This window comes from Peromyscus californicus, unplaced genomic scaffold (assembly GCF_007827085.1).
Source record: "Peromyscus californicus insignis strain IS unplaced genomic scaffold, ASM782708v3 Scaffold_11__1_contigs__length_118956290, whole genome shotgun sequence".
NCBI lineage: Eukaryota > Metazoa > Chordata > Mammalia > Rodentia > Cricetidae > Peromyscus > Peromyscus californicus.
In genome coordinates this window covers 18,028,579-18,055,179 of record NW_026294402.1, presented here as the reverse complement: position 1 = coordinate 18,055,179, position 26,601 = coordinate 18,028,579, and the positions used below count along the sequence as shown (strand labels likewise).

At 42.6% G+C, this 26,601-nt stretch overlaps 1 protein-coding gene across 3 annotated transcripts in view; it reads left to right on the top strand.

The window, feature by feature from the left end:
* The window catches only part of Anln (anillin, actin binding protein), a 63,163-nt gene that overhangs the window by 5,577 nt on the left and 30,985 nt on the right, over positions 1–26,601 (top strand). For 2 of the 3 annotated variants that reach the window (XM_052754783.1, XM_052754790.1), the window contains exons 2-10: positions 1,650–1,803; positions 3,477–3,788; positions 6,729–7,114; positions 8,722–8,944; positions 12,678–12,868; positions 13,861–13,968; positions 19,362–19,488; positions 23,608–23,718; positions 24,635–24,870. In XM_052754783.1, coding sequence (XP_052610743.1) covers positions 1,650–1,803; positions 3,477–3,788; positions 6,729–7,114; positions 8,722–8,944; positions 12,678–12,868; positions 13,861–13,968; positions 19,362–19,488; positions 23,608–23,718; positions 24,635–24,870 — 1,848 coding nt within the window. The remainder of the gene's footprint in view (positions 1–1,649; positions 1,804–3,476; positions 3,789–6,728; positions 7,115–8,721; positions 8,945–12,677; positions 12,869–13,860; positions 13,969–19,361; positions 19,489–23,607; positions 23,719–24,634; positions 24,871–26,601) is intronic. The other variant, XM_052754798.1, reaches the window with a different exon arrangement.

The following is a 26,601-nucleotide window of genomic DNA, read 5'->3' as shown; positions in this document are numbered from 1 at the left end:
GGCACATGTGTGGGACTCAGAAAACACTTGCTTCTTTCCTTCACCACGTGGGTCCCAGGGATTGAAGTCCAGCGTCAAGCTTTGCAGCATGTGCTCTATCCTCCTGAGCGATCTCACCGTACTCCCGCCTGCTCCTGCACAGCCACAGCCACTTTCTGTCCACTGGAGCAGGACTTTGTGTTGGGCTCAGCTGGCTGTTGTTCATCAGTTGGTTTTGTCTGGAGTCGTGTAGCGTTTCTTAATGTTAGGAAAAATTATCTGGAGCTAGCTGCCATGATGCTGGCTTTCAGTGGAGATGTTTCTCTACATGCCAAACCTGGACTTTTCACATGATGTGCCTGAAGGAGAACCCCAAACAGTGGTGGCTTCCTCCCTGACCCCCGATTAGGCACAGACCACACTCAAACACCTGTTTTCACAGAGAGAGCCTTTATTAAGTGGGGAAGAAAAGTTACAGCGGCCGCTTCTGACTCAGGCAGAAAGCAGCAGCAGTGACCTTGCAGTGGAATGTTTAAGAGGAGGAAAGGGGAGGTCTGTGTTAGAATGGGCTAGGATGGGGTGGTAGAGGAGATAGGGGATGAGGGGGAAGGGGACAAGGGAAAGGGGCAAGGGTATTTGTCCCAGAGGGACAGAGGACTGCCTCTGGATAGAGAGGAGACACACAGGGCACATAGGCAAATGGCAGTTTACAAAGGTAAAGGGGGAAACCCCATGTTAGGATGAGGCCTTTAATTTTAATTTTCCATGTTAATTACATGAGTCAAAGGGAGCTGTGATTGCTGGACTTTGGGAGTCAGCCTCAGGAAGAGGAAGTGGCCAAATAAGAGAATAGACCTTGGTGGCCAGCTTTAGGGATGTCATCTAGAGGTTTTTAGCACAGCAGAAGGAATGGGGGAGGGCGAGGCCTGCCAGAGCCACATGCTTGAGTGGGCCAGTGTCCCTTCAGTGCCAGTCCAAGAAAGGGAGTGCAGAGACTGTAAGACTTTTAGTCACAGTGTGTGTTACTTCTGCCATATCTTACTAGTCAAAGCAAGTCATCAGGCCTGGCAGCCTTTACAGATTCAGGCAGGGTGATACAGACTGCCTTTGTGTGTGTATGTGCTTGCGTGGCTATGTGTGCAGGTGTGCATGCGTGTGCACCTGGAGGCAAGGGGTTGACATGCCTCTTCCTCAGTCTTTCTTCACCTTAGGTTTTGAGATAGGATTTTTGACCCAACCTGACTCACTGGTTGGCTAGATTGAGTTTTAAGAATCCGAACCTGTCCCTCCCCAGTGGTTCCTGATGCATGCCACCATGCTTGGCTTTCTGTGGATACTGGGGATCCAAATTTAGGTCTTTATGCTTGTATGGCAGGCTCTTTATCCACTAAACTATCACCCTAGTCTCAAATTATACCTTTTGAGTGGAACAGAAAACTCACAGCATTTAAAATCCTATGTAAGTATCTTTACACACTGCTTATTAATATTTATATTGAATCTAGTAATTTTGATGCTGGGGTGCTTGTTCATTTGGTAAATCTTGGTTTGATTACTTGGAATTTAAATGTGTTTGACTGTTATCCTGCAAAGCTTTTGTTGGTTTAGAAGGCATCTAAGGTTTTGTCAACCTTTGGCTAACCTTGTGTTTTAACACTGGTATAATATAGAAGTTGCTTGAACGAACCCGTGCCAGACGAGAGAATCTTCAGAGAAAAATGGCTGAGAGGCCCACGGCAGCGGCAAGGTCTGCACTACATGCTAAGCGAGGCAGAGAGCCACTTTCAGAAGCAAGTAATCAGCAGCCCCTATCAGGGGGTGAAGGTAAAAAAAGACGGTGGGGAAAAAGAAAAATGGCCTGGATTTGGAAGACATAAGCCCCAAACATTTCATTATGCACATTAAAAAACAGTCTTTGGGAGACAAATGCACCAGCCAATGGGGCAAGAGCAGCTGTTACCTTTCAATCGTTAGATCAGGTCTCAAATCTGCCAGAAGCTGGAAGAGAGCTTGGTTATCTATGAAATTCATATTCTTAACTTCAGAAATTTAAAACTTTTTGTGATTTACTTATCTTTATTTTATGTGTATGGATGTTTTGCCTGCACACGTGTGTGTGTAGCACATGTGTGCAGTGCCTATGAGGCCAGAAGAGGGCACTGAAACCCCTAGAGTTGGCATTGTAGACAGTTGTTAACTGCCATGTGGGTTCTGGGTCCTCTGGAAGGAAGAGCACAGTGCTCTTAGCCGCTGAACCATTTTTCCAGCGGGCATCTCCCAATTTTTTGTTTGTTTAAAAGAATGTATTGTTCTATGTGTGGGCAAGTGTGCCCCGGTGCATGTGTGGAGGTCATAAGCCAACTCCATAGACTTGGTTTTCTCTTTTCGCCTTTCGTGTGGGCTCTGGGCAACAAACTCAGGTTACCAGGAATGTGTAGCAAGCATGTTTGCTCGTTGAGCTATCTCACTGGCCTTTCATTCTTGTTTAAACTAGTAAACAAGAATGGGCTGGGAGAGATGGTTCAGTGGATAAAGTACTTAATGCACAATTGTAAGGACTGGAGTTCGAATTCCCAGCACCCATGTATGGGGTATGACAAGGACACTGGAGGTGGAGACAAGGTTGCCACGACAAGCTGGAGATCTAGACTATCTGAATTGATGAGCTCTGAGTTCAAGAGAGAGATCCTGCTTCAAGGTGGTAAGGTAGAGTGCATGGAGGAAGACACCCATGTCAACCTCTGACTGCACCTGCACACATCTGTGCCACACACAGAAGAGCACGTATACACCTACTCATTTCAAGAGGTACATTGAGACTGATTCTTGGGTAGAAGTAAAATACCTTATCTTGAATGATGCCTTTAGGATTTTTCACTTACTTCATAGATGTTCATAGAAGTTTAAATTATAAGTTGCTGAATATTTGTACTGATCTTGTTTGGTACAGAGCAACGATAGTTCTGTTGCCTACAGAGCCTACGTCTCTCCCCAGCCTCAAGCGAGGTGCCCTTCTGCTTCGCTTTAGTTATTGTCCATGGAAGGTTGTTTCAAAAAACAAACAAATGAACAAACAAAATAGAAAACCTGTTTTCTGCAACTTTCCTTTTCCAGGCTTGATTTTTTTTTTTTCTTCCCTTAAAATAATGTGACTGAGCCATGAGATCCTTAAAATTCTTTAGAGTACTTGGTTATTTTTATATATGTGCTGTTTATTTCCTATTGTCTTAAAACTATATAAAATCTTATGTATATGTCTTGAAAATATTTAAATTTGTTTTCATTGAGGTTTTTAACAGAAGATGACATGTTGGTTTAAAAAAGTTTTTTGTCTTATTTCAAAGTTAATGGAAGAAAGGTTTTTGCATTTTTATAACAAAAGTAGCTAAAGTATTAGAGAAATTTGATCCGTTATTGTTAAGCATCTACCTCTAGTTTTTCAGACTGTGAAATTGCAGAAGTTTCAGTGTGGGTTTTTGTTGTTCTTTTGGATCTAGAGAAATCTTGTACAAAGCCATCACCATCAAAAAAACGATGTTCTGACAAAGCTGAACTCGAAGTTTTGGACTTAGAAAATAAAGAACCTGTTGAGTCAGCTGCTGCAAAGCCTTGTTCTCCAAGGCCTGTGCCCCTTCAAGCAGAGCCCCCAGCACCAGCTGCCGTCAGTGATTCTGTGGCTGCCCCAGTATCTCTGCTCAGCATGGGAAGAGGGCTGAGCTCAAGATCAGAAGCCTCTGCTGCCTCCTCAGTGAAAACTCGAATGCAGAAGCTTGCTGAGCAACGGCGCCATTGGGATAGCGATATAGCAGGTATTAAATGACGGGTGGGGTGGTCCCTGGATTTCCAAGATTCAGCTTGGACCTGGATGTGGTGGTACGTGTTTGTAATCCCAGTACCTGGGAGGCTGATGCAGGAGGATTGTAAGTTTGAGGCCAGCCTGGAGTAACATGAAAGGTAAGTGTTTTTGTTTTATCTGTATATGTATTCTTGGCTTGTAGATGATTTGTATTCCAGGAGTATATCCATAAAAACATTGAATGAGAGTGAAACATTCTCTCTGAAGTAGATATTGAGGTTCTTGAACTAGTACAGAAACTTCACCTAATAACAGATTACTTGCTGTTTGCAGTGAAAATGTCCTAACTCTCAGCTCTATGCTCAGGAAATTCTAGGTCTTCAGTTCACTTATCAAATAAAGAGACAAAGGTGTGTAGTGCTATTTGGTAGGAGAAAAAAAAAAAGTCAAAGCAAAATACTCCCTCTCCCCCACCCCGTAAGAATAAGCATAGTCTTACGCTACAATTCTGGAAACAGATAGGATGACAAGTTAATGGTTATGTACCAGTGTTATTTTTGCCATGACTAGCTTTATTAATCTCCTGACTTGTTAGGTAAAATCTTTGAAATGGCTTCCTGAAATACCCATATTGTATTTAAAAAGGAACTGAGGTCCAGAGAAAATGTAGCTAGGAAAAGTTTTGGATTAGCGTCTCAGAAGTATGGGGAACCCAAGGTGTGCTTTTGTCTCTAGATTATAAAACCCTTTAATTAGGGTGCATAGCTAGAACTAAGATGAAGCAATCTGAATAAATTGATAAATTTCATTTTTGTTTTTTTTTTTTGTTGTTTTTTTTTTTTGGTTTTTCGAGACAGGGTTTCTCTGTGTAGCTTTGCGCCTTTCCTGGTACTCGCTTTGGAGACCAGGCTGGCCTCGAACTCACAGAGATCCGCCTGGCTCTGCCTCCCGAGTGCTGGGATTAAAGGCGTGCGCCACCACCGCCCGGCAATAAATTTCATTTTTAATGTAAAAAATTATGAGTTTTCCTGCATGTAACTATGCATACCACATGTATGCCTAACACCTGTTGAGCCCAGAAAAGGGTGTCAGATCCCCTGGGACGGTTGAAAGCTGCCGTGTGGGTGCTGGAAACTGAACCCAGGTTTTCTGGGAGAGCAGCAAGTACTCTTAATCACTGAGCCATCTCCACAGCCCCTGCACCGAAATTTTAAAAGAAGATTAATTTTATACATGTATGTGTGGGTGCATGTATGTGTGTACTTGAGTATATATGTGCATGCAGCTGCACATCTGTGCCTGTGTGGAGGAGAGAAAGAGGGCAATGTATTTTTCGGAGAGAGAACTGGAGTTTCAGGGTGTGCAGGTTGCCTAACTTGTTATATGGTGCTGGGATCTGATTAACAGTCCTTACAATTGCACAGTAAGTACTCTTAACCACTGAGCTGTTTCTCCGGCCCCTTGTTACTGTGCTTTTTAACTGACATTTTGATTACTATTGGACAACAGAAAGTTTGAGATTTCCTCCTCTCTCCCTTGTTATTTTTATCTATTTTAAAGGCTTTATTTTTATTATATTTAAGTGTGTGTGTGTGTGTGTGTGTGTGTGTGTGAGATTCATGTGGTGTTCAGAGGACAATTGGCAGGATTCAGTTATCTCCCTCCACCATGTGGGTCTGGGCAATGGAACTTAGATGGTCAGGCTTGGCAGCAGGCATCTGTCACAGTGGTTCTCACCCTTCCTAATGCTGCAGCCCTTTAATACAGCTCCTCATGTTGTGGTGACTCCCAACCAGAAAATTAGTTTCATTGCTACTTCATAACTGTAGTTTTGCTACTGTTATGAATCAAAATGTAAATATTTGATATGCAGATGGTCTTAGGTGACCCCTCTGAAAGGGTCTTTCAAGAACCACAGCTTGAGAACTGCTGACCTGTACCCACTGAGCCATTTTAACAGCCCTTATTTTTTAAGTAAAATGAACTTATTTCAGCATGTATTTATGTGCTGAAAGAGTTTATAGGGAGGAGGAATCTTTTGGAAGAAGATTACTGAGGTTTTAGAGGAGTGGAATTAAAATTTCAGTCCAGGGTAGAAGCTTAGGCAGAGGGTGGTTGGGAGGTCTCTTCTCTTGGTTGTATATGTAGAGAATGATGTGCCCCAAACCTTGGTTTCCCTATATACATGCTTTTTGAACATACAGGCCTAGATCCTTCATCAGGTGAGATTTGAAATACAGCATTGTTCAACCCTGTGCTATCCAAACAGTGACTTAACCATAAGTAACTGTTTTGTTTAAATTAATTCAAATAGGGGTCAATTTCTCAGTTCCCCTGGCCACATTTCAGTGTCCTAACCACATGTGGTGAGTGCCTGCTGTTTGGGATGTGTAGATGTGGGCCCTATTATCCTAGAGCTTTAGGTTGTACGTCGTCGTCGGCGTTGTCGGCGTCATCGGTCGACTTCATCTTTTAAAACAAATGGTTTCAGTAGGATACAGATTGTTCAGTATTGTAACTCCATGAATTAACTGTGAAATATACAATATCATCTTTAAATTGTAAAAATTTCACTTGTTTGTGTATGATCTATATGTGTGCCTCAGCACATGTGTTCTCACTATTATGTCCAGCTTTACATGGGTTGTTAGAATTCAGAATCAGCTCCCCATGCTTGAGTTACAGGCACTTTATCCTTAGCTATCACCCCAGTAATGGTGACATATAGCAGCTGTAATCTGTCAAAGAAAACAAACCTGTAAAAGTACATGTTAAGAGTGTTTCAATTTGGATTAAGATTTTATCATTTGACTTGAAAAAGTCACATTTAAGTAATGTAATATTTCATGAATGCAATTAATCTCGTTAAAGAATTCTGTATGAAGTGATCATGTGATTATACATAAGAATAACTGTTGAATATGGATTTTGATTTTTCTGAAAACATTTTCAGATGATGTACCAGAAAGCTCACACTTATCACCAGTGCCATCTGAGGAAAAGGCTGCTTCACCTTCCAAGCCACCCCTTTCAAATGCCTCAGCTACCCCAGTTGGGAGAAGGGGCCGTCTGGCCAACCTTGCTGCAACGATTTGCTCCTGGGAAGATGATGTAAGCCACTCATCTGCAAAGCAAAATAGTGTACAAGAACAGCCTGGTACCACTTGTTTATCCAAACCTTCCTCTGCAAGTGGAGCATCTGCTAGCATCAATAGTGGCAGTGTTCAGCAGGAAGCTACATGCTGTTCCCAAAGGGATGGCAAGGCCTCTGTCAGTAAAGCCCCATCTTCAAGTGCTGCCGAGGGACCATTGCTTAAAGCCTCAGCGTCCAGCTCTGTGGTGAGTCAATACCATTTCGGTCTTTTGAAACTTTTGTTGTAAATGGTAATGTGGCTATGTACTCTATAGTATATGTGCAGCATATTTATGTGTTTTTAGAATGTTTTATAAAAAGTGAGAACTATAAATTTGGTAATTATCTAAGATAAATTAACATTTTATGACTGAAATTATATTAATTTATGTTGAATATTTCTGGAGAGTGTAAACTTTTTTCCACTTGTAGTATCACAAGTGAGCACTTGTAGTTGTCTCCAAGGAAGGCACACTGACAAACAGGAATGTCAGTGGTACCACTTTCTCTGTACGACCCTTTGACGTGTTTGAAACTTTGGCTTTATACATGTAATGTCACCTCAGTAGTTTAAAAACAACAGGAAAAAGGACGTTGATGGCATTGTTGAAGGCCTGTCAGTGTAGACAGATTTTGGATTTTAGACCTACCTTCAGTCCCAGCTCTGAAACAGTGAAAAATGTGACTTTGTACAAGTTACTTAGTATTGTAAAGGATTATTTTTCCTTATATCAAATCAGGGAAGAAGGCTGTTAGAAAGATAAGCTGATATGCATAAAATACTTTGCATAATTCCTGGCTGACTCCAAGTTATTTTTTATAATCAACTTTCAAATCTATGATACTTACGGTATTTGAACATTCCTAATCTCAAAAGTTCAAAATCCGAAATGATTAAAAAATTTGAATGAAGCCTTCTGAGTGCTCACTTGTGATACTACAAGTGGAAAATTCCACAAGAAACTTTGCTTCATGCATTTTATTATTTGTGGTACTGGGAATTGAACCTAAGGCTTCCTGAATGCTAAGCAAATACTGTATCACTGAGCTGTATCCCCACCCTTCTTGCATGAAGAAATTTTTTTTTCTTTTTTGGTTTTTTGAGACAGGGTTTCTCTATGTAGCCTTGGCTATTCTAGAACTCTCCCTGTAGACCATGCTGGCCTTGAACTCAGAGATCCTCCTGCTTCTGCCTCCCAAGTGCTGGGATTAAAGGCACGAGACACCACTGCTAGGCTGAAATTATTTTTTTTAAGATGATATAAAATTGCTTCCAGGAAGTGTCTAATGTGTATATATATGTAACAGAATTGAATCATATGTTTAAGCTAGTGTCCCATCCCAATGATACCTCGTTGTAAATATTTTAAAAGAAATCCAAAGTCTGAAACACTTCTATACCAAGTACTTTGAGTCAGGAATACGTAATTCATATCTTATTGAATTGATATTAACTTAGTTAAAAGTACATATAAAAATAATGTGATATAACAATTTAAAAGTTTAATAAAAGTACTACACAATAGTTTGAGAATTTTTTTTTTATATAAAATTGGGAGTGATCCTACCCCTGATAACTACGTAGCTGTCAATATATTGTGAGAATAAATTGCCTATTAATTTAAATAACAGCATTTTTATAAGTTGATTTAAAAAAAACTTTCAAGTTAGTGTGATATAATAGAGCAAAAGAACAATATTTTTGTTAGGTTTTGTGTAACGGCACCAAGGAAGTGGAACTTGAGTTGTTTTGTGGCAGCTCCACTGTGATGAGAATTACTGTTTACCCCGTGTGTTGTCTGCCCTGTTTCAGAAAGTGACATCTTCCCCCGTGAAATCTGCTACGCTCATCCCAAGTACTAAGAACAGTGAGGCACAAAATGCTGAGCTACTTCACAAAACTACTAGTCCTCTGAAAACAGAGGCATTGAAGCCGAGGGAGAAACCAGCTTTACCCCAGGCAGTTGAGGCCAACGAGGAAACAGACAGGGAAGTTTGTCTGCAGTCCCAACCCAGAGACAAACCTGCAACACCAGGTTACGTATGCTCATTTTCAGTATTGTATTTAATGGTCACTTACTGTTTCTCAGTTTTTCAGTCAAGGTCTTCATGTGTGTGTCAGGCTGCATGGGACTTACAGTAGCCCAGGCTGGTCTCCATCTTGAGATCCCCATAGTCTCCAGGGTCTAGGATTACATGTCTATCATCATGCCTGGTTCCCAGCATTTAAATATCCTTTTGTGAACTGTAGAGCTAGAAGAGATTTTTCTTCTTTCTTTTTCCTTTCTTTTCTTTCCTTCCTTTCTTTTTTGTTTTTGGGTTATTTTGTTTTTTTGGGTTTGTTTTTTTTTTTTGAGATAGTATCTTATATATTCCAGCTGGGTCTGGAGTTGCTATGTCGTCAAGGATGAACTTGACATATTGATCTCTATCTTTACTTCCTAACCACTGAATTGAATTGAAAAAAGCTTTGTGTCCCTTAGGCCCAGCTTTCTTATTGAACTCTGAAAGCATATTCATTAGTGAACACTAGCCCTTTGCTGGTAAAAGTATTTAATCTGTTATGTTTCAGCAGTTTAAACAGGATGATCAGTCTACCTAATTTTTTCCTGTTTTTTGATGTAGTAAAGCACATCCAGTTGGAACCTACATTTTAGGGGAATAGTGGAAACCAATCTTGTAACTAAGGATGTAGAACACCGCTTTCCAGTCTTTACTCTGACTACAGTAAATCTAATCTTACCTTGGCTACGGGGTGGGGGGTTGGGGGGGTAGGGGGAGCAGGGAATTGAGCTCCTAGGATCCACTTGTCTCTGCCCCACCCCCAACAGGAGAGAGAGGCTGATGTGCATATAGAGTATAATGCACTTCCATTATATTTACATATATGTATACTTTGTATATATTAATAAAGGTTTGTATTTATTATAGTAGTAAGCTGATATTCCATAAAATGCTGTTTATCTTGTGACGTATCTTTTGGTATGCTCCACATATTATTGACTGAGAAACACCAGACTGAAAAAGTTAGCATAAAGATATGGTGACAGACTTTACCATGAGCTGTGTTTAACTTCGTGTGTGTGATGCACACATCTGAGTAGGTGGGAACGCCTGCACGCACACGTGGAAGTGAGAGGAGGGTGTATGTCTTCCTCTCTTGAGACAGGCTCTCCCATCCAACTGGAAACTCCATCTGGCTAGGCTAGCTAGCTAGTGGGTGCCCGGCAGCCACATAGCTCTGCCTCCCAAGGCTAGGCTTACAAGCCCATGCAGCAGTGCTTGTTTTTGTTTTTCTTTTCACATAGGTGCTGAGGGTTCAAATTCAGGCCCTCATGCTTGCAGGGCAAATGCTCTTCTTACCCACTAAGCCATCTCCTGTCCACTCCCCGGCTTTTCTTTCTTTCTTTCTTTCTTTCTTTCTTTCTTTCTTTCTTTCTTTCTTTCTTTCTTCCTTTCTTCCTTTCTTCCTTTCTTCCTTCCTTCCTTTCTTCCTTCCTTCCTTTCTTCCTTTCTTTCTTTCTATCTCCTTTTTTGACACAGGAACTTATGTGCCCCAGGCTTCCCCTGAGCTTACTCGGTAGCTAAGGATGACTTTGGACTTTTGATCTTCTTACCTCAGTTTCCCAGACTTGGGATTACAGACATGCACCACCATACCCAGCTTTTGCAGTGCCGGGGATTAAACACAGGGCCTTTGTGCCCTTTGAGCGTGTACTCCGCCAACTGCCCACTCCCCAGCCTGAAAACAGCCTTTCTGGAGAGTATAGTTCGTGTTCTAAGTGGAGACAGGAGCAGGGTAAGCGGAAAGCCACAGGTAATTTCTAGATGCATTGAAATGAGGATTGGAAGTGGAGCTGGAGCTCAGGGCTAGAGCGTTTGGCAAGCATGCCCAGGCTCAGGATGTAACCTGGAACTCCTGCAGCTGCAGGAGGTGGTGACATCGGTGACAAAGGACCAGGAAAGGAAGAATCCCAAGATCCTTTGCAGTCAGACTGGGTTTTTGTTTTGTTTTGTTAGAGACAAGGTTTCCCTGTGTAACAGTCCTGGCTGGCCTCAAACCCACAGATCTGCCTGCCTCTGCCTCCTGACTGCTGGGATTAAAGGTGTGCACCACTCTGCCCAGCTTGGCCCTTTAAAAAAATTTTTTCTAAAGATTTATTTGTTTCATGCTATGTGTATGTTATTTTGCCTAAATTGTGGGCTTGATGTCCAACAAGGTAAAAGGGCTTCAGGTCCCAGGAACTGAAACTATGGATGGTTGTGTGTCACCATGTGGGCGCTGTGAATTGAACCCAGCTCTTCTACAAGAGCAACAAGTGCTCTTAACTGCTGAGCCATCTCTCCAGCCCACAGACTGGCTCTTTTTTTTTTTTCCTTATTTTCTAAAGACTTAAGACTTAGGCATGAAGCATTATTTGTATTATTCTTTTTTTTTTTTTTTTTTTGGTTTTTCGAGACAGGGTTTCTCTGTGTAGCTTTGCGCCTTTCCTGGAACTCACTTGGTAGCCCAGGCTGGCCTTGAACTCACAGAGATCCGCCTGTCTCTGCCTCCCGAGTGCTGGGATTAAAGGCGTGCGCCACCACCGCCCGGCTATTCTTTATTAGTGGATATAATTAGGATTACATTACCAGCACCTCAGAGATACTCAATTTAGGTGTTTCTTTGTATTGAACTCTAGTTTGATATATACCTGAAATGCTAATAAATGACATGTAGTCCTCAAACTATGGCCATATGTTGAATTCTACTGTTTTTTTTCTTTTCCTCTTAAATAGAGTTTATTATTATAATAGCCACATCTGTTTGTTTATATATTTTCCTGTGGCTCCTTTCAGTCTTTACTGCAGAATTGAACAGTTGTGAGAGGCACCAGAGGGCCACAGAACCCTAAGTGCTTCCTGTCCTCTCCTCACAGGAACGAGTAGCAAACCTCTGATACATTAACTCGACTTTAATATATATAGGAGTGTGTGTGTATACATATATATCCCTTTTGCCCTACTACTAAAGTACTTTATACTGTTTCAAATAGTACTCTTTTAAGTTGCATAACTCATAATTTGTAAAAAGAAAGAAATAATGGATGTGCATACTTGAATCTGTGGCCTGCATGATGTCAGAGGACAGCTGTCTGGAGTTGCTTTCTATCTTGTTATTTCTCTGCTGTGCTGTTGAGTCTCCAGCCATTTCTCCTCCTCCCATTTGACCACAGAGTACTGAGCCTGGGATTACAGATGGGAGCCACTAAGTCTGGCGAATTTAAAGGTTCTGGGGATCAGTGCAGGGTCTCAGGACTTTGGCAGGCACTTTGACCTGCTAAACCAGCTTGCTAGTCCCCCCCCCCCCCTTTTTTTTTAGTTAACTAACTCCTACACATTTTAGGACATAGGGGCTGAGGAGATGACTCATCAGTTCAGAGGATATGTGCTGCTCTTCCAGAGGACCCGAGTTCTAGTCTCAGCACCCATGTCAGGCAGCTCAAAACTGCCTGCAACTCCACCTCCAGGGGGATTGACACCTGGCCTATGATGGGACCTGTACTAATGGGCACCCACCCATAGACACACACACATACACATAATTTAAAATAATAAAAACAAAATCTATTAGAGCATGCTTCTAATAGATTCTTTGAATAATTTTAATTTCTTTTTGTGAATGACTGTTCCTAGAAGCAAAGCATTTGGTAACTAATGGTTTTAGAATTTTTCACTTGGAAATGATAATTGCTATTTTGAATAGATTCCAAAACTATATTTTTATAGGAGGAAGAGGAATTAAGCCTTTTCTGGAACGCTTTGGAGAGCGTTGTCAAGAACACAGCAAAGAAAGCCCAGCTTATAGAGCATCTCATAGAACCCCCAATATCACTCCAAATACCAAGGCCATCCAGGAAAGATTATTCAAGCAAAACACATGTTCATCTACTACCCATTTAGCACAGCAGCTCAAACAGGTAAGATTTTCTGCATTTAATACTTATTACATGACCTCAGCATGGAACATAAGAAATAAATGTGTCTCTTTCTAAAAAAAGATGTATTTATTTTAAGTGTGAGGGTGTTTTGCCTACATGTGTGTGTGCGCACCACATCCGTGCAGTGCCTGCAGAGGCCAGAAGAGGGCATCACATCCCCCTGGAACTGGAGTTCCACATGGTTGCAAACCTCCTTTGGGTTCTTAGAACTGAACCTGGGGCCTCTGCAAAAGCAGCCAGTGCTCCTACTCACTGAGCCATCTCTCCAGGCCCAATGTGAGTCTTTTTGACTGAGCTAATGAGAATCTTTTTGAGGACATGTTCTAGTTCAAGACATATCTCATTCTGTAGCCTAGGCTGCCTTGGAACTCACTAAGCAGCCCAGGCTAGCCCTATGTTCTCAGCAGTTCCACATCAGCTTCCCATGTGCTGACATTACAGGTTTGATCACTAGCCCTGGCTTTGATAAACAGCACTTTGGTTCTCTGTACTTCCTACTGCAAATTGAGCAATGAAATAATGTATCATATTATTTATAATTCATCATATTCCACGTGTGTTGTGAATCTTTATATTTTATAACTGAATACAAGAAAAGTTTCTTTGTTGTTGTCATTGTTGAGACAGGGCTTCTTTGTGTAGCTGTGGCTGTCCTGGATCTTGCTCAGTAGATCAAGCTGGCCTCGAACTCACAGAGTTCTACCTGCTTCTGCCTCCCACCTGCCACCGCCTGACAAGAAAAGTTATTTTTTATCTTTCTTTTGATAAGGTCTTATGGAGTGCAAGCTGATCTCAAGCTAGCTCTCTAGCTGAGGATGATCTTGGACTGACCTACTGCCTCCACCCCCAAGTGCTGGGGTTACAGCTGTGTGCTACTGTAGCTAGCTTCTGAGAAACGTTTTACTAGTGTTTGGATATTCTTAAATGCTGTTGGTTCTTGTGTAAAATCCTGCCTTGTCTCATGGCTTTAGGAACGTGAAAAAGAGCTAGCGGGTCTTCGTGGTCGATTTGACAAGGGCAATTTATGGAGTGCAGAGAAGGATGAAAAGTCAGGAAGCAAACAGCTAGAAACCCAACAGGTAATGTGAGCAGGGAATGTAAGTCACTGATGTACTAAAGTAGTACTGGTTTTCCATTGTTTGGTTTTGAGAGGACAGTCTCTCAACCTAGCCTAGACTTCTACAAACTCTAAATAATCCTCTTGTTCCAGCCTCCCAAATTCTTGGATTATAGGTGTGAGTCACCATGCCCAGCTTTGTAAAATAACTCTTATACCTTCCTTTCCCAGTGACATTGCGCTTTCCATTCTCCAGTGCTTACGTGTAAGTAACTCTTTTCTTGTGGTAGTCTCCATTTCCATCTACTCCGCAGCTCTCTCACTAATGACCTTACAGTCAGTTCTTATCATCCACTTCCAGATTCTCAGTGCTCTACTTAGATGCTGGTTTTTAAATACTGCTTAGAATCTACGTTTCTCATTGGTGACTTTAGCTTTTCTAAATGTGCTGTTCTGTTTGTTTCTCTATCTTGATAAAGCCCTGACCAAAAACAACTTGGGGAGGAAAGGGTTTATTTGAGTTTACATCTTATAGTCTGTTATGAAGGAAAGTCAGGGCAGAGATTGGAAACAGGAACTAAAGCAGAAAACATGGAGGAAGGCTACTTACTGGCTTGCTCTTCAGGACTTGCTCAGCCTGTTTTCTTATATAACTCAGGGGCATCTGCCCAGGGACAGCACCATCCACAGTGGGGTAGACACTTTCACATCAGTGTCAGCCAGTCTTCCAAGATGACCCTGACTTGTGTCAAGTTGACAGAACTACCCAGCATCCCACCTATGATGCTCTCAGTGTCTGCAGCCTTTTCAGTTCCCACATGCCTCCTCATTGTTGCTTTATTCTAATTCGTCTCCAATATCCCTCTTTATACAAACAGTCCCACTTGGATACATACATCCAGTTAATATTTCCTAAATCTATTGCCAGTCTGTCTGCCGGTCAGCCAGTGTGATAGTCACTACTATGGGTGTATTTCTTTTTTTTTTTTTTGTCCCCATTTTCTTTTTCTTTTTCTTTTTTTTTTTTTTTTTTTGGTTTTTCGAGACAGGGTTTCTCTGTGTAGCTTTGCGCATTTCCTGGAACTCACTTGGTAGTCCAGGCTGGCCTCGAACTCACAGAGATCTGCCTGCCTCTGCCTCCTGAGTGCTGGGATTAAAGGCGTGCACCACCACCACTTGGCTGTCCCCATTTTCTTTTCTCTTCCCTCTCCTTTTCTTTACCAGTTCACCCGTGATTTTCATTGATTGGTTTCAGACATTTAACTAGACTTCTTAGCAGCGTTTGGCATTGCCAGTGACTTTTCTGTTTGAAGACCACCATCATTTGGCTACCACAGTACTAGATTCTTACGGTTTTCTCCTGTGTCCCTGCAGACAGGAGTCTTTAAATTATTTTCTACTAAATAATTCCTTGGAAGCTTGTGAGATAGCAGCACTTATGCATATGACCAAACTTATGAACACAATGCTAACAGGGAGTTAAGAGGTTTCCTTCCCCAAGAAACCCATTTGTTTACCACAAAAGGAGTAGCCAAAAACATGGGTGAAAAATGCATGTGAAAATCCAGGGAGATGAACCTTTCTGAGAAGGAAGGGGTGGTTTCGTCCACCAAGGGTTGGAATGGGTCAGCTAAGGTTTCAAGTCTGAAGTTTGCTGTGATGAGGCAAGTGAGGACTGCAGGGATGAGGAGGGATGGCAGGTTGAGACAGAGCCAGTGTAGGCTGTTGTTAGACCTTTTTGTGTAAAGGGTTAGGGGAGAGGAAGGAGGTGGTGCCTGGAGGGTATAAAAAAGCAAAGTGTGTTTCAATTGTTTTTTCTGTGACTTAAGAATATTTTAGCACTGATGGAAAGGAGTTAGCTAATAAGTTAAGGTGAAGGAAAAGGAGCTGATAGTTGTAGGCTGAGGGAAGGGAACCATTTGAGAAAAGCAAAGTGGAAACTGCCAGCCCTGATGTCTGAGGCGCTGCTGGCAGGTCTGCGTGTCTGTCTGTTTGTGGCTGTTGTGTTCATTGCTAGGAAAGGGAGGGTGCTCACTTCTGCCTTTGACTAAGGTAAGTGTAGGTCTAGGAAGTGGAACATGGCAGGTGAACTACTTGAAGGAAGAGAGGCTAACTCAGAATCAGAAGGGATCAAGATGGTAGAGTTGGGATTCGGGTGGCTGTGTATTAGTTAGTTTCTGTTGCTGTGACAAATACCATAACAGAACGCAACTCAAGGAAGCAAGGGTTTGTACTGACAGGGTTCCAGAGGACAGAGTCGATTGTGGTGGGAAGTCATAGCAACAGTCACGGAAGCGTGGAAGGAGGCAGGAGCTGGCTGGCCACACTTTTATCTACAAACAGGAAACAACAGAAAGTAGGGTAAGGCTATAAACCATCAAAGCCTATTCCCAGTGACATACTTCCTCCAGCAAGGCTCCAAATCCTAAAGGTTTCAAAACCTCCCCAAATAGCACCTTCAGCTGGGGAGCCGTGTGTTCAAATACATGAACCTGTGGGGGACATTCTCATTCCAACCACCACAGGCTGTAAGACCATACATGTGTACTAGAACCAAACTGCACAGGTCTAACCAAAGAGTCTAGGTGCTGATTTGAAGAATTTTGATCAGTCTTGGGTTAGGGTTTTCCAAAACAAGAGGTCTGGATGTTTGGTGAAATGCACACGTTCATTGGTGAGGAAGAGGTTACAGTGAGGAGTTTTGAGGTCCACCCTGGGTGGAGGGGTAAGAAAATAGGGTAGAATCAAGAAAGAAGAGCATCAGATGGCCAGAGGTCTCCACGAGGCAAGAACAAGAGAGAGAGAGAGTTGTGGGGATTGGAGACACAGTTAGGATGGGGTGTATACAAGCACAAACCAGTTTCAGGGGAGGCCAAGTTGGAGTGATGGTGAAGGGTTTTAGAGTTGACATGTTTATGCAGCTGAGAGGCCAAGGTGTTGCTTGGATAGCCTTGGTGCCAGCTTGGTGATGCAGGTCTTGAACTAGAGAAGTACTTGGAGTTCAGAAAAGACTCTCTGTTACTGATGCTAAGAAGTTCCAGGTTGTTGCTGGTGGGGACTGTGGCTACAGAGTGCACTAAATCCTGGTCCAAGTCTTGGAGTAAGAGCTTTAAAAGAGGATTAATAAGACACTGCAGAGGTGCTATTCTCATGTTGTCGGGACTCAGGTGAGAAATCTGTTTCAGATGTTTATGGATTAGTTTCCATATTTGTAAGAGAACTGGGTTTGTATTAGTGCTAAAAAGTGGAGGGTGTTTGTTTACCATGCAATAACAGTCTTCAGGTAAGACTAGTGGGGAGAAGAAAATGGGGGTACTAGGTCATTAGAAGAGTGTCTATGTATTGAGTGTCTGCAATGGGCCAGGGCTCTGGTGGGCACTTTTAAAGTATCATTGAATCTTTCCAATAACAATGTAAGTTAGTAATGTCATTTCTCTTTCCCAGCAGGTAAACATGAAATCAGGCTTCTAAGCAGAACTCTGGCCCCACAGCCTCGCCTTTCATGTGCAATGTGTATTTGTGGGTGGTGACCACTGCCAAAGGAAAAAGCTGGGGGCAGGGCTTTGCTCTGTTTATGTTTTCAGTAATGATAAGAACAGGCAGTTGTTTTCCATTCTCGGCACAGTCATTTACTCACTTAGCAAATGTGAGTAAACAGGCCGAGACGCCAGGATAGCATAGCACAAACGTTTTTTCTCTCTACGATACTTTGAAACCCACTTTCCTGTTTCCTGCAACAAGGTACTTGTTTTCTGCAATGTACATCAATTTTTCTTCCTCAAACTTCTTTCCCACCTAAAAACAGCCTGTATACAACATTCAAAAGTTTACTATAGCCAGGCGGCAGCAGCAGTGACGCACACCTTTAATCCCAGCACTTGAGAGGCAGAGCCAGGAGGATCTCTGTGAGTTCAAGGCCAGCCTGGTCTACAGAGCCAGATCCAGGACAGGCACCAAAACTACCCAAGGAAACCTGTCTTGAAAAAAAAAAAAGAGTTTACTGTATGTTTTATACGTCCGCAGCTTCTCGTTTGAGAGACATTCTAACCTGGAACTGAATGAGGGTTTGGATCCTGGGGGCCAGTTACTAACCATGTAACTTCCTTCCTTCCTGTGTGTAGTGCTGTAGCTCCTGGGCCTGTTTTCTCCTTGACAAAACAGAAATAGTGGGTTCTAGTCTACAGGGCTGGAGGGTGTGACAGGCCGCATCCTAGCGCTGTGTGCGTTAGTTAGCTGCTGTTATCTTACCCTGCTGGTTTCCAGGAGCTCTGCAATCATGAAGTGTGCTCTTGGCTTTTGAGACATGCCTTGCTGTGTAGCACAGCCTGCTCTAGAGCTCACTGTGTAGACCAGGCCAGCCTCGAACTGCGGTGTCTTTTTTGCATCTGCCCCCAGGGTGCTGGGATTATGGGTGTGTGCCAGCATGCCCGGCCGTGTAGATGTATCCAACCTTCTTATTAAATAATAAACACAGAACCAATGCAAAGAAGAAAGCCAAGAGGTCAGAGCTAAGAGCTAAAACCTTACCCTTCCTCCTGCGGTGGTCCTACCTCTCCGAACCAGAGCTACCCCTGTGTTAAAGTCTTTATATAGAGTTCCTGTCTTGCCTTCTCATTGGTTGTAAACCCAACCACATGACCGCCTCCTCACAGCCTGTCTGTATGGGCCTCCAGGTTTTCCATGATTGGTATTAAGATTAAAGGCATGTGTATCCAATAATGGCTGTATCCCTGAACACACAGAGACTTACCCAGCTCTGCCTACCAAGTGCTGGAATTACAAGCGTACGCTACCACTGCCCTGCTTTCCTATGGCTTGCTAATAGCTCTGACACCCGGGCAACTTTATTTATTAACATACAAATAACATTTTAATACAAATAAAATATCACCATACGGCCGTCATAAACTGTGTGCACTATTTGAGTGCACTGCAGGTTAGCAATGAGCTGAGCAGTAACCAGGCCTGTCCGTCAGAAAGTCTTGTAGACATGTGCAACAGTGCACGTTTTTTCTCTTGTTTTTCCTCATTATTGGATCTGGTTTTATCCTTCTTGTGTTGTTTTTGAGTTTTGTACTTTGAGTAAATGACAATGTAGTAGACTCTTCATGTCAGAACTGCCTGGATGTTGTACAGGCAAGGGCAGAGAGCAGTGACGGGATGCTCTCTGTGTTGCCTTCACTTCCGCTCTGGTGTGAAGTCTCCTGCTTTCTAGTCTTTTAAATAGTTTACATAATGGGGATCCTACACACTGAAAATTACCAATACTGGCCTGGGCCCTTTAATAGCATATTATTTTTTATTCTCAAAAAGCATATAGAATGTTATTTAATAATAGTCCTATTTCATTTAATAAACTAGTTAAGATTTATAATTCTGAGAAATAGAATTTACCTCTCCGTTTGCTTTTTGCAGGAAATTCACTGTCAGAATACTCCCCTCAAGAAACATCAAACTGTTTCAAACACCCCATCGAGTTCTGTAACAGATAAAGTGGCGGAAAGTCAAACTGCAGTGAAGATTTCTAGTGCAGAGCCTTCAGGTCAGTGGTCCATGCGGCTCAGCTGTGGCTGTGTGCCGCTGCAGATGATGTGTGCCGCTGCAGATGATGTGTGCCGCTGCAGATGATGTGTGCCGCTGCATAGGGCCAGGATGGCTCACAGGACAGAGCTGGCTGCTGTGCAGTGCGCAGGCGTGTGAGTTCTTCCCAGAGTGAGAGCCCCCTCTTGGCTGTGTGTGTGGTGTTCCCACCCCAGAGAGAGAGGGGCTTTGTTCTGGCCACAGCCCTAGAGAAGGACAGTCCATTGTGACAAAGGAGCTAGGAAGCAGAGCTCTCCCTGCCCTCTCTCCCCTCCCTCCCCCTGTCTCTTCTTCCTTCCTTCCCCTTCCCCTTCCTTTTTGGAGATAGGCTCTTACTGTAACTCACTATTCTAGAACTTCTAATCCTCCTGCCTCAGTGTGCTAAGTGTTGGAGTTATGAGTGTGAGTCACCACACCTGGTTCATCACAAACACTTTCAAATTTTCATTTTCCTCTCTTGCTTTCTTTGTTTTCCTTCCTTCTTTCCTTACTTCCTTTCTTTTGACAGGGTTTCACTATGTAGCTCCTGCTGTCCTGGAACTCTGTAGCCCAGGCTGGCCACAAACTCAGAGATTGGCCTGCCTCTGCCTTCTGAGTGCTGGGATTAGAGGCATGAACCACCATGCCTGGCAAAATTTTATTTTAATAATGTGTGATAAAAAGACTCACCTAAACTCTACCAGCCCATGTCTGCAATCCCAGTCCTCCATGGGCCAAGAGAGCAGGATTGCTGAGTCTAAACTGAGCCTGAGCTTCAATGATGAAACCAGTTCTACCCACCTGATGGCTGCTAGGTGCCCATTTCAGTCCATTTCAGTCGTGTCAACTCTGTTCATCTGTCATCGACCTCCAGAACTGTGTCAGCTGCAGAACTGAAAGTGTACTAGTTAAACAGAATTCTCCTCGTTCCTTTACCCTCCCGTTTTACACGGCTGCTGTGAATTTGTCTTCTTTAAATACCTCGTGAGAAGAAATACACAGCGGTCCGTTTTTATCTTTAGGGATGCGGTCCAAGGCTGTGTGGGTGAAGCGTAAATGTGTGACTAGCACCTGAACTGAGAACCGAGGTTTTCCTCCAGTGTTTCCACACGGACCAGAATTGTCACAGCTTGGTGTCTATTTCTGGGTTTCTGTTTTTGGTTGACAACAGATAACTGAAGCTGTGGAGAGTGAGACCCCTGGGTGGAGGAGGCCCCTGTAGCATTTGTCATCAGTGCTGAGCACTGTCCCACCACGTGTACAGCACTACCCATTCTCAGTGTGTGCACTTGGAGTGCCTTCTCCTGTCCGTACCCAGTTGCCCATGCCCCTGTGCAGTCTTTGGAGAAGTGCCCGGAAGTGGAGTTATCACATCATAGTTCGGAGCAATCGCACTATTTTATGTTCTCACCAACAGTTCACAAAATTCTAATTTTCCTGCCTTTTACCAGCACTGCTATTTTCTGTTTGGAGTGTTTTTTGATAATGATGTTCTTATTTGGGTAGTAACTATCTTAATAAGTGTAAGGTGAAATCCCATTGTGTTATTTGTGCTTCTCAATAGGGAAGGTGGACATTTTTCATGTTCTTTGTGGTCGTTTGTGTTTCTTCTATGAAGAAAGGACGGACTTCTGTACCCACCCATCCCACACACATACACCTGTTTTTTTCTGGGGGGAAAAAAGTCGGGATCCTGCTAGGTAGGCTAGGACGGCCTGGAGTCTACTTCAAACTTCTAATCCTTTTACCACTGCCCCCCCAACCCAGGCACTGTGATTACAAGCATGTCCACCATTCCTGTTCCAGTGTGCGTGCGTGCGTGCGTGCGTGCGTACATTGGTTTTGGGTATTTTTCCTTGGGGGTTGTCCACCTGTTTTTGAAACAGTCCCTGGGACCTGTCGTTCACTGATTAGGTGAGGGCGGCTGATCATAAGCCCGGGGATCTGCCTGTCTCCAGCTCCCTGGTGCTGGATTAAAAGTGAACACTGCCATGCCTGACTTCTGTGTGAGTTCTGGGATTAAACTCAGGCCCCCATGCCCGTGCTTATATGGCAGGCACTTCACTGCTGACTGAGCTCCCCCCCCACCCCGCACCCCGCACCCCGCACCCCGCATCCCGCAGGCCTGCTTCCTCCCTTTTTCAGCCATCTGATTCTTCTGGTTGAGCTGTAGTAGTTCTCTATAGATTCTACATAGTAACCTCCTCATCATGCACATGATGTATAAATGTCTTACCTTGTTTCATAGGTTGCCTTTCAGTCTGTCACTGTGTTGCCTCTTCTGTTTTAAATAATTTAAATAAGAAATTACTGAAAAATTCAACATTATGAACTCTTTCCCCTGTCTATTTTTTAAAATATGGTTTATCGTTTAAATCTTATATTTAAGTCTTTAATCTATTTTGTTTTTGTTTTTCAAGACAGGGTTTCTCTGTGAAACAGTTCTGGCTGTGTTGGAACTCGCTCTGTAGACCAGGCTGGACTTGAACTCACAGAGATCCTCCTGCCTCTGCCTCCTGAGGGCTGAGATTAAAGGCGCGTGTCACTGCTGCCCGGCTTAAATCTTTAATCTTAGCTAATTTTTCACTATGTAAGAGTCCAGCTTCGATGCTCTGCGCATGGATACCCAAGTTCACTAGTATCATTTATCCAGCCGACCCTTCTCTTGCTTGTGACTCATCTTCTTCCCTTGTTGAATATTCTTGACCAAATATGTGAAGGTTTACTCTGGGCTCTGTTACACTGCGCTGGTCTTCGTCTGTACGCCAGTACCGCTCTGTATTGATGACTTTAGCTTTCTGATTTTTCTTCCTTTTATGTGTTGCTGAAACCCAGGGTCTCCCACACAGCAGAGAAAGTACCGCAGAGTTGAGCCCAGCTGTGTAATAAGTTTTAACAGGAAATATGAATCTTCCGGACATGATCTGAATATTCAGGGAGTCCTTAAATTCTATATAAATTTGAAGATGCCTTTCTGCTCCTGGAAAGGAAGATTTTGATAGAGATCACATTGAGTGTACAGATTATATGGTCCTACTGGGATTTTACCAAATCTTTCCCTGTTTGTGTCTTTACTTCTTTTTATCAGAATTTTGTTGTTTTTAAGATACAGATTGTTTGAGTCTTTGGTTGAGTTTATTCTTAAGTATTTTCTTCTTTTTGTTACTTTCTTACCAAGCCCAAGCTGTCGTCCAGGATCCCCTTGAACTTGAGACCCTCCTGCCCCCACTTCCCAAGTGCATGTACTGTACACCTGGATTTATGCAGTGGTGATGAATGCTCAGACTTCCTGACTGCCGGAGAGATTATCACTAGGAATTCTTTTCAGCTTGTCCACTGCTTGTGTAGATGTGTTTGTATGTATGTATTGTTGTATCTTTCAGACAGTGTTGTGCTCTGTAGGCCTTGCTATCCTTGAATATGCTGCAATTCTGCTATAGTCACACAAGTTTTAGGATTTCAGGTGTGAGCCACCACACTTAGGTGTTGATATTATCTCCTTTATTTAACTCTGCTGAACTTACTAACTGTATTAGTTCTAATAGGTCATGTGCTGTCTTATTTTTTGGTATTGTCTTCAGGGTTGTCAGCATTAGATGATGCCATCTGTGAGCAGAAATAGTGGCAATTCTGTTCTAATTTGGATTTTTTTTATATCTTTTTATTGTTTGTTTAGTTGCTTTTGATAAGATCTTAAACCGTATATTAAGTCCAGTAGGGAGAGCAGGCATGCCTAATGTTTCCAGTCTTAGAGGAGCGCTCTCCGGCTTTCCGTCTGTTGTCTGAGGAAATCCCTTCTGGACCTAGTTTTTGAGTGATTTCGTTGACACCTTTTTTAAGTTAAAAACTAATGATGGAGCAGTCTGAATAAAGAATAACTTGTATTATTGCTGTCCTTTTTCCTCTTGGTGGAGAGAAAAACAGGAAGAGGAAACGGATGTAGCAGGTCTCCATGTATAGATTGGAATACTTAAAAGTACAGGCATCCTTGCTAATAAAGATTTATGACTCCCTAATTTTACATTTTCAGGTTGTTTCTGGCACACGTGCTCATGCGTTCACACATACACACATTAATTTGTTTTTTCTCAAACTTTTTTAGGTTCCACTGAAAGCAAAATGACAAAGTCCAGCCCTTTGAAAATAACATTGTTTTTAGAAGAGGAAAAGTCTTTAAAAGTCTTGTCAGACCCGAAGGCTGAGCAGGAGACTGGTTGGTTTCTAGTCTTTATTTCTCGCTAGCTCTGGATCCATTATAAGCAATAATACAATAATGTAAGAAGAAGCTCTGTTTTTAAATGACCTGTCATTTTACAATGACTGTGCTGCTAACAGTCACTGTTAAGTTACTCTGAAATTACCCTAGATGGCGTTAATATTTTCCTGTGCTGACTCCTGTGTGGAGGGACAGCTCCTAACAATAGAAGAGACTCATTTGAAAGTGGTTGTTGAGATTTATTATTATTTTAATTTATTTATTTTTTCTAGGACAGGGTTTCTCTGTGTAGCCTGGCTGTCCTGGAACTCGCTCTGTAGACCAGGTGGCCTCGAACTCACAGAGGTTTGCCTGCCTCTGCTTCCTGGGACTAAAGGCGTGTGCCATGATCACCCGTTGAGATTTATTATTTTTAAATAATGTGTGTGTGTCTTTGTGGGAGTGTGTTCATATGACTGTAGGTGCCTTCAGAGGCCAAAAGAAAGTGTTGTATGCCCTGAGCTGGAGTCACAGGTCATTGTGAGCAGCCCATTGTGGGTGCTAAGAACTGAACTCGGGTCCTCTAGAAAAGTAGACTCTAACACCAAACCATCTCTCTAGCCCTTGGTACTTTTTGAAAGTCAGAATCTTGTGTTCCTGCTTAATACTCTCACTTAAATCCAAAGCATTAGGTTTAGTTTTTTTGTAAGTCTAGTCTTTCTATCTTAGAAAATATTTTGGAACTTTTAAAATATTTTTAAATATGAGAGTCCAGCTTTATCTTGATTTTATATGTATTAGAAGTTGTCCTCTCTCTCTGTTGTTAGGAAGTGATTTTTTTTTAGGGTAACTCTCTGTTATTATAGTAAGCATGAAAACGCAGCCTCCTCTGCCACACTGGTTCTTAGTGTCTACCCATTGAAATGTTTTTCAGAAGTAGTACGGGAAGTTGAGATGAGTGTGGACGATGATGCTATCAATAGCTCCAAAGTCATTAATGACATCTTTAGTGACGTCCTAGAGGAAGGGGAACTGGATATGGAAAAGAACCAGGAGGAGATGGAGCAAGTGGGAGCGGAGAACATCGAGGAACAGGAGGATGCACTGAACATCTCTTCAATGTCTTTACTTGCTCCGTTAGCCCAGACGGTCGGGGTGGTAAGTCTAGAGGTAAGAAAGACTATATGTACACAGGCTCCTAGCAAAATAAACTGAGGATACTGCACACCTCCTCCACTTTTGGTAAATGACTTTTACCCTCTAGACAGTGGGGTTGTGTGAACCTGATAGAATTCTCTTAGTACCTCTAGTAAACTCTAGTAATTTCTTGTGACCTCAGGTAACATTAACATATTTTAGCAAGCATGACATTTGGGCTCAAATTCTGGTTGTAGTGTTTTGTAATTGTTGTAGATTCTCTATGATGTGGTTCTTCCAGCTGTCAAACAAGGTCAGCAACAGTACCTACATTCTGGAACTGATGTAATCTTTCAGTCCTAATTATATTTAGGACCAGAAATACAAGTAGCATTCACTGAGACCTAACCTCTGTTAATTGCCATCACCCTAACTTTAGTTAACTGTAGCTCTGGAGATGAGCTCAGTTAGGAGTACTTTTATTTAAAAGGATTTGTTGATTGGTTTTGTTTTGTTTTTTGATTTTTGATTTTTTTTTTTTTTTTTTTTTTTTTTTTTTTTTGAGACAGGGTCTCATGTAGCCCAAGCTGGCCTTGTGTGTTAGGCTGCTGTAAGGAGAGTTGCAGTTTCTGACCATGAATTTTAAGTCTTTCTAACAGACTCAAGTACATCTTTATCAGTCAGTATAGAAACTATTATAATTAGCACATTTTTGCCTATGAGAAGTAAGTGTGCTTAATCATGTAGTAAAGTCTGTGCTTTAGGAGTCGACAAACTTTTGGAAAGCATTTTCTGGATCCTGCTGTTGTGAAAGCATTTTTCCTATAAAAAGTGTTGTTGAGATGCTGAGTAAGTGATAGTTGGCTGACTAGAAGTCAGGCTCATGTGGGGCATGAGGCAAAACTTCATGGCTCCGTTAGTTCAAATGTAAAGAACTTTCCCCCCTTCATTTTTATTTTATGTGTGGTGTTTTGCCTGAGTGCTTATCTATGCATCATGTGTATGCAGTGCATCATGTGTGTGCAGTGCACCATGTGTGTGCAGTGCATCATCATGTGGGTACAGTGCATCATCATGTGTGTGCAGTGCACCATGGGTGTGCAGTGCACCATGGGTGTGCAGTGCGTCATCATAGGTGTGCAGTGCGTCATCATGGGTGTGCAGTGCGCCATGTGTGTGCAGTGCACCATGGGTGTGCAGTGCGTCATCATGGGTGTGCAGTGCGCCATGTGTGTGCAGTGCGTCATCATGGGTGTGCAGTGCACTATGTGTGTGCAGTGCATCATGTGTGTCAGTGCCTGTAGAAGCCACAGAAAGAATTGATCCTCTGGGACTGTATTTTAGAGATGGTTGTGGCCACCATGTGTGTGCTGGGAATTGAACCCTGGTCCTCTAGAAAATCAGCCAATGGCGCTCTTAAACCACCAAGTCATCTCTGCAGCCCCTAGTTCAGCTTTTGAAGTTTGGTTCTGTGATGTCTGGTCCAGCCTTGTGAAGAACTGGCCTCTTCCATGGACTGGTACAGGCAGTGCATCTCATAGGTTTGCTGATTTGTGTTTTTTATCCATTTACTTTGTAGAGGCTTCATCTATTTTGTTACTTTATTATAAGTCAGTAGATGCGTTGGATATGTATTTCCTAATAGCAGAAAAGAATTACTTTCTCAGAATTAAATGAAGTATCATTTAGGATCAGTGTTGTACATCCATAGCATCTAGTATGTAAATCCTGGGTGTGGTGATACATGTCTGTAACCCCAGGTTT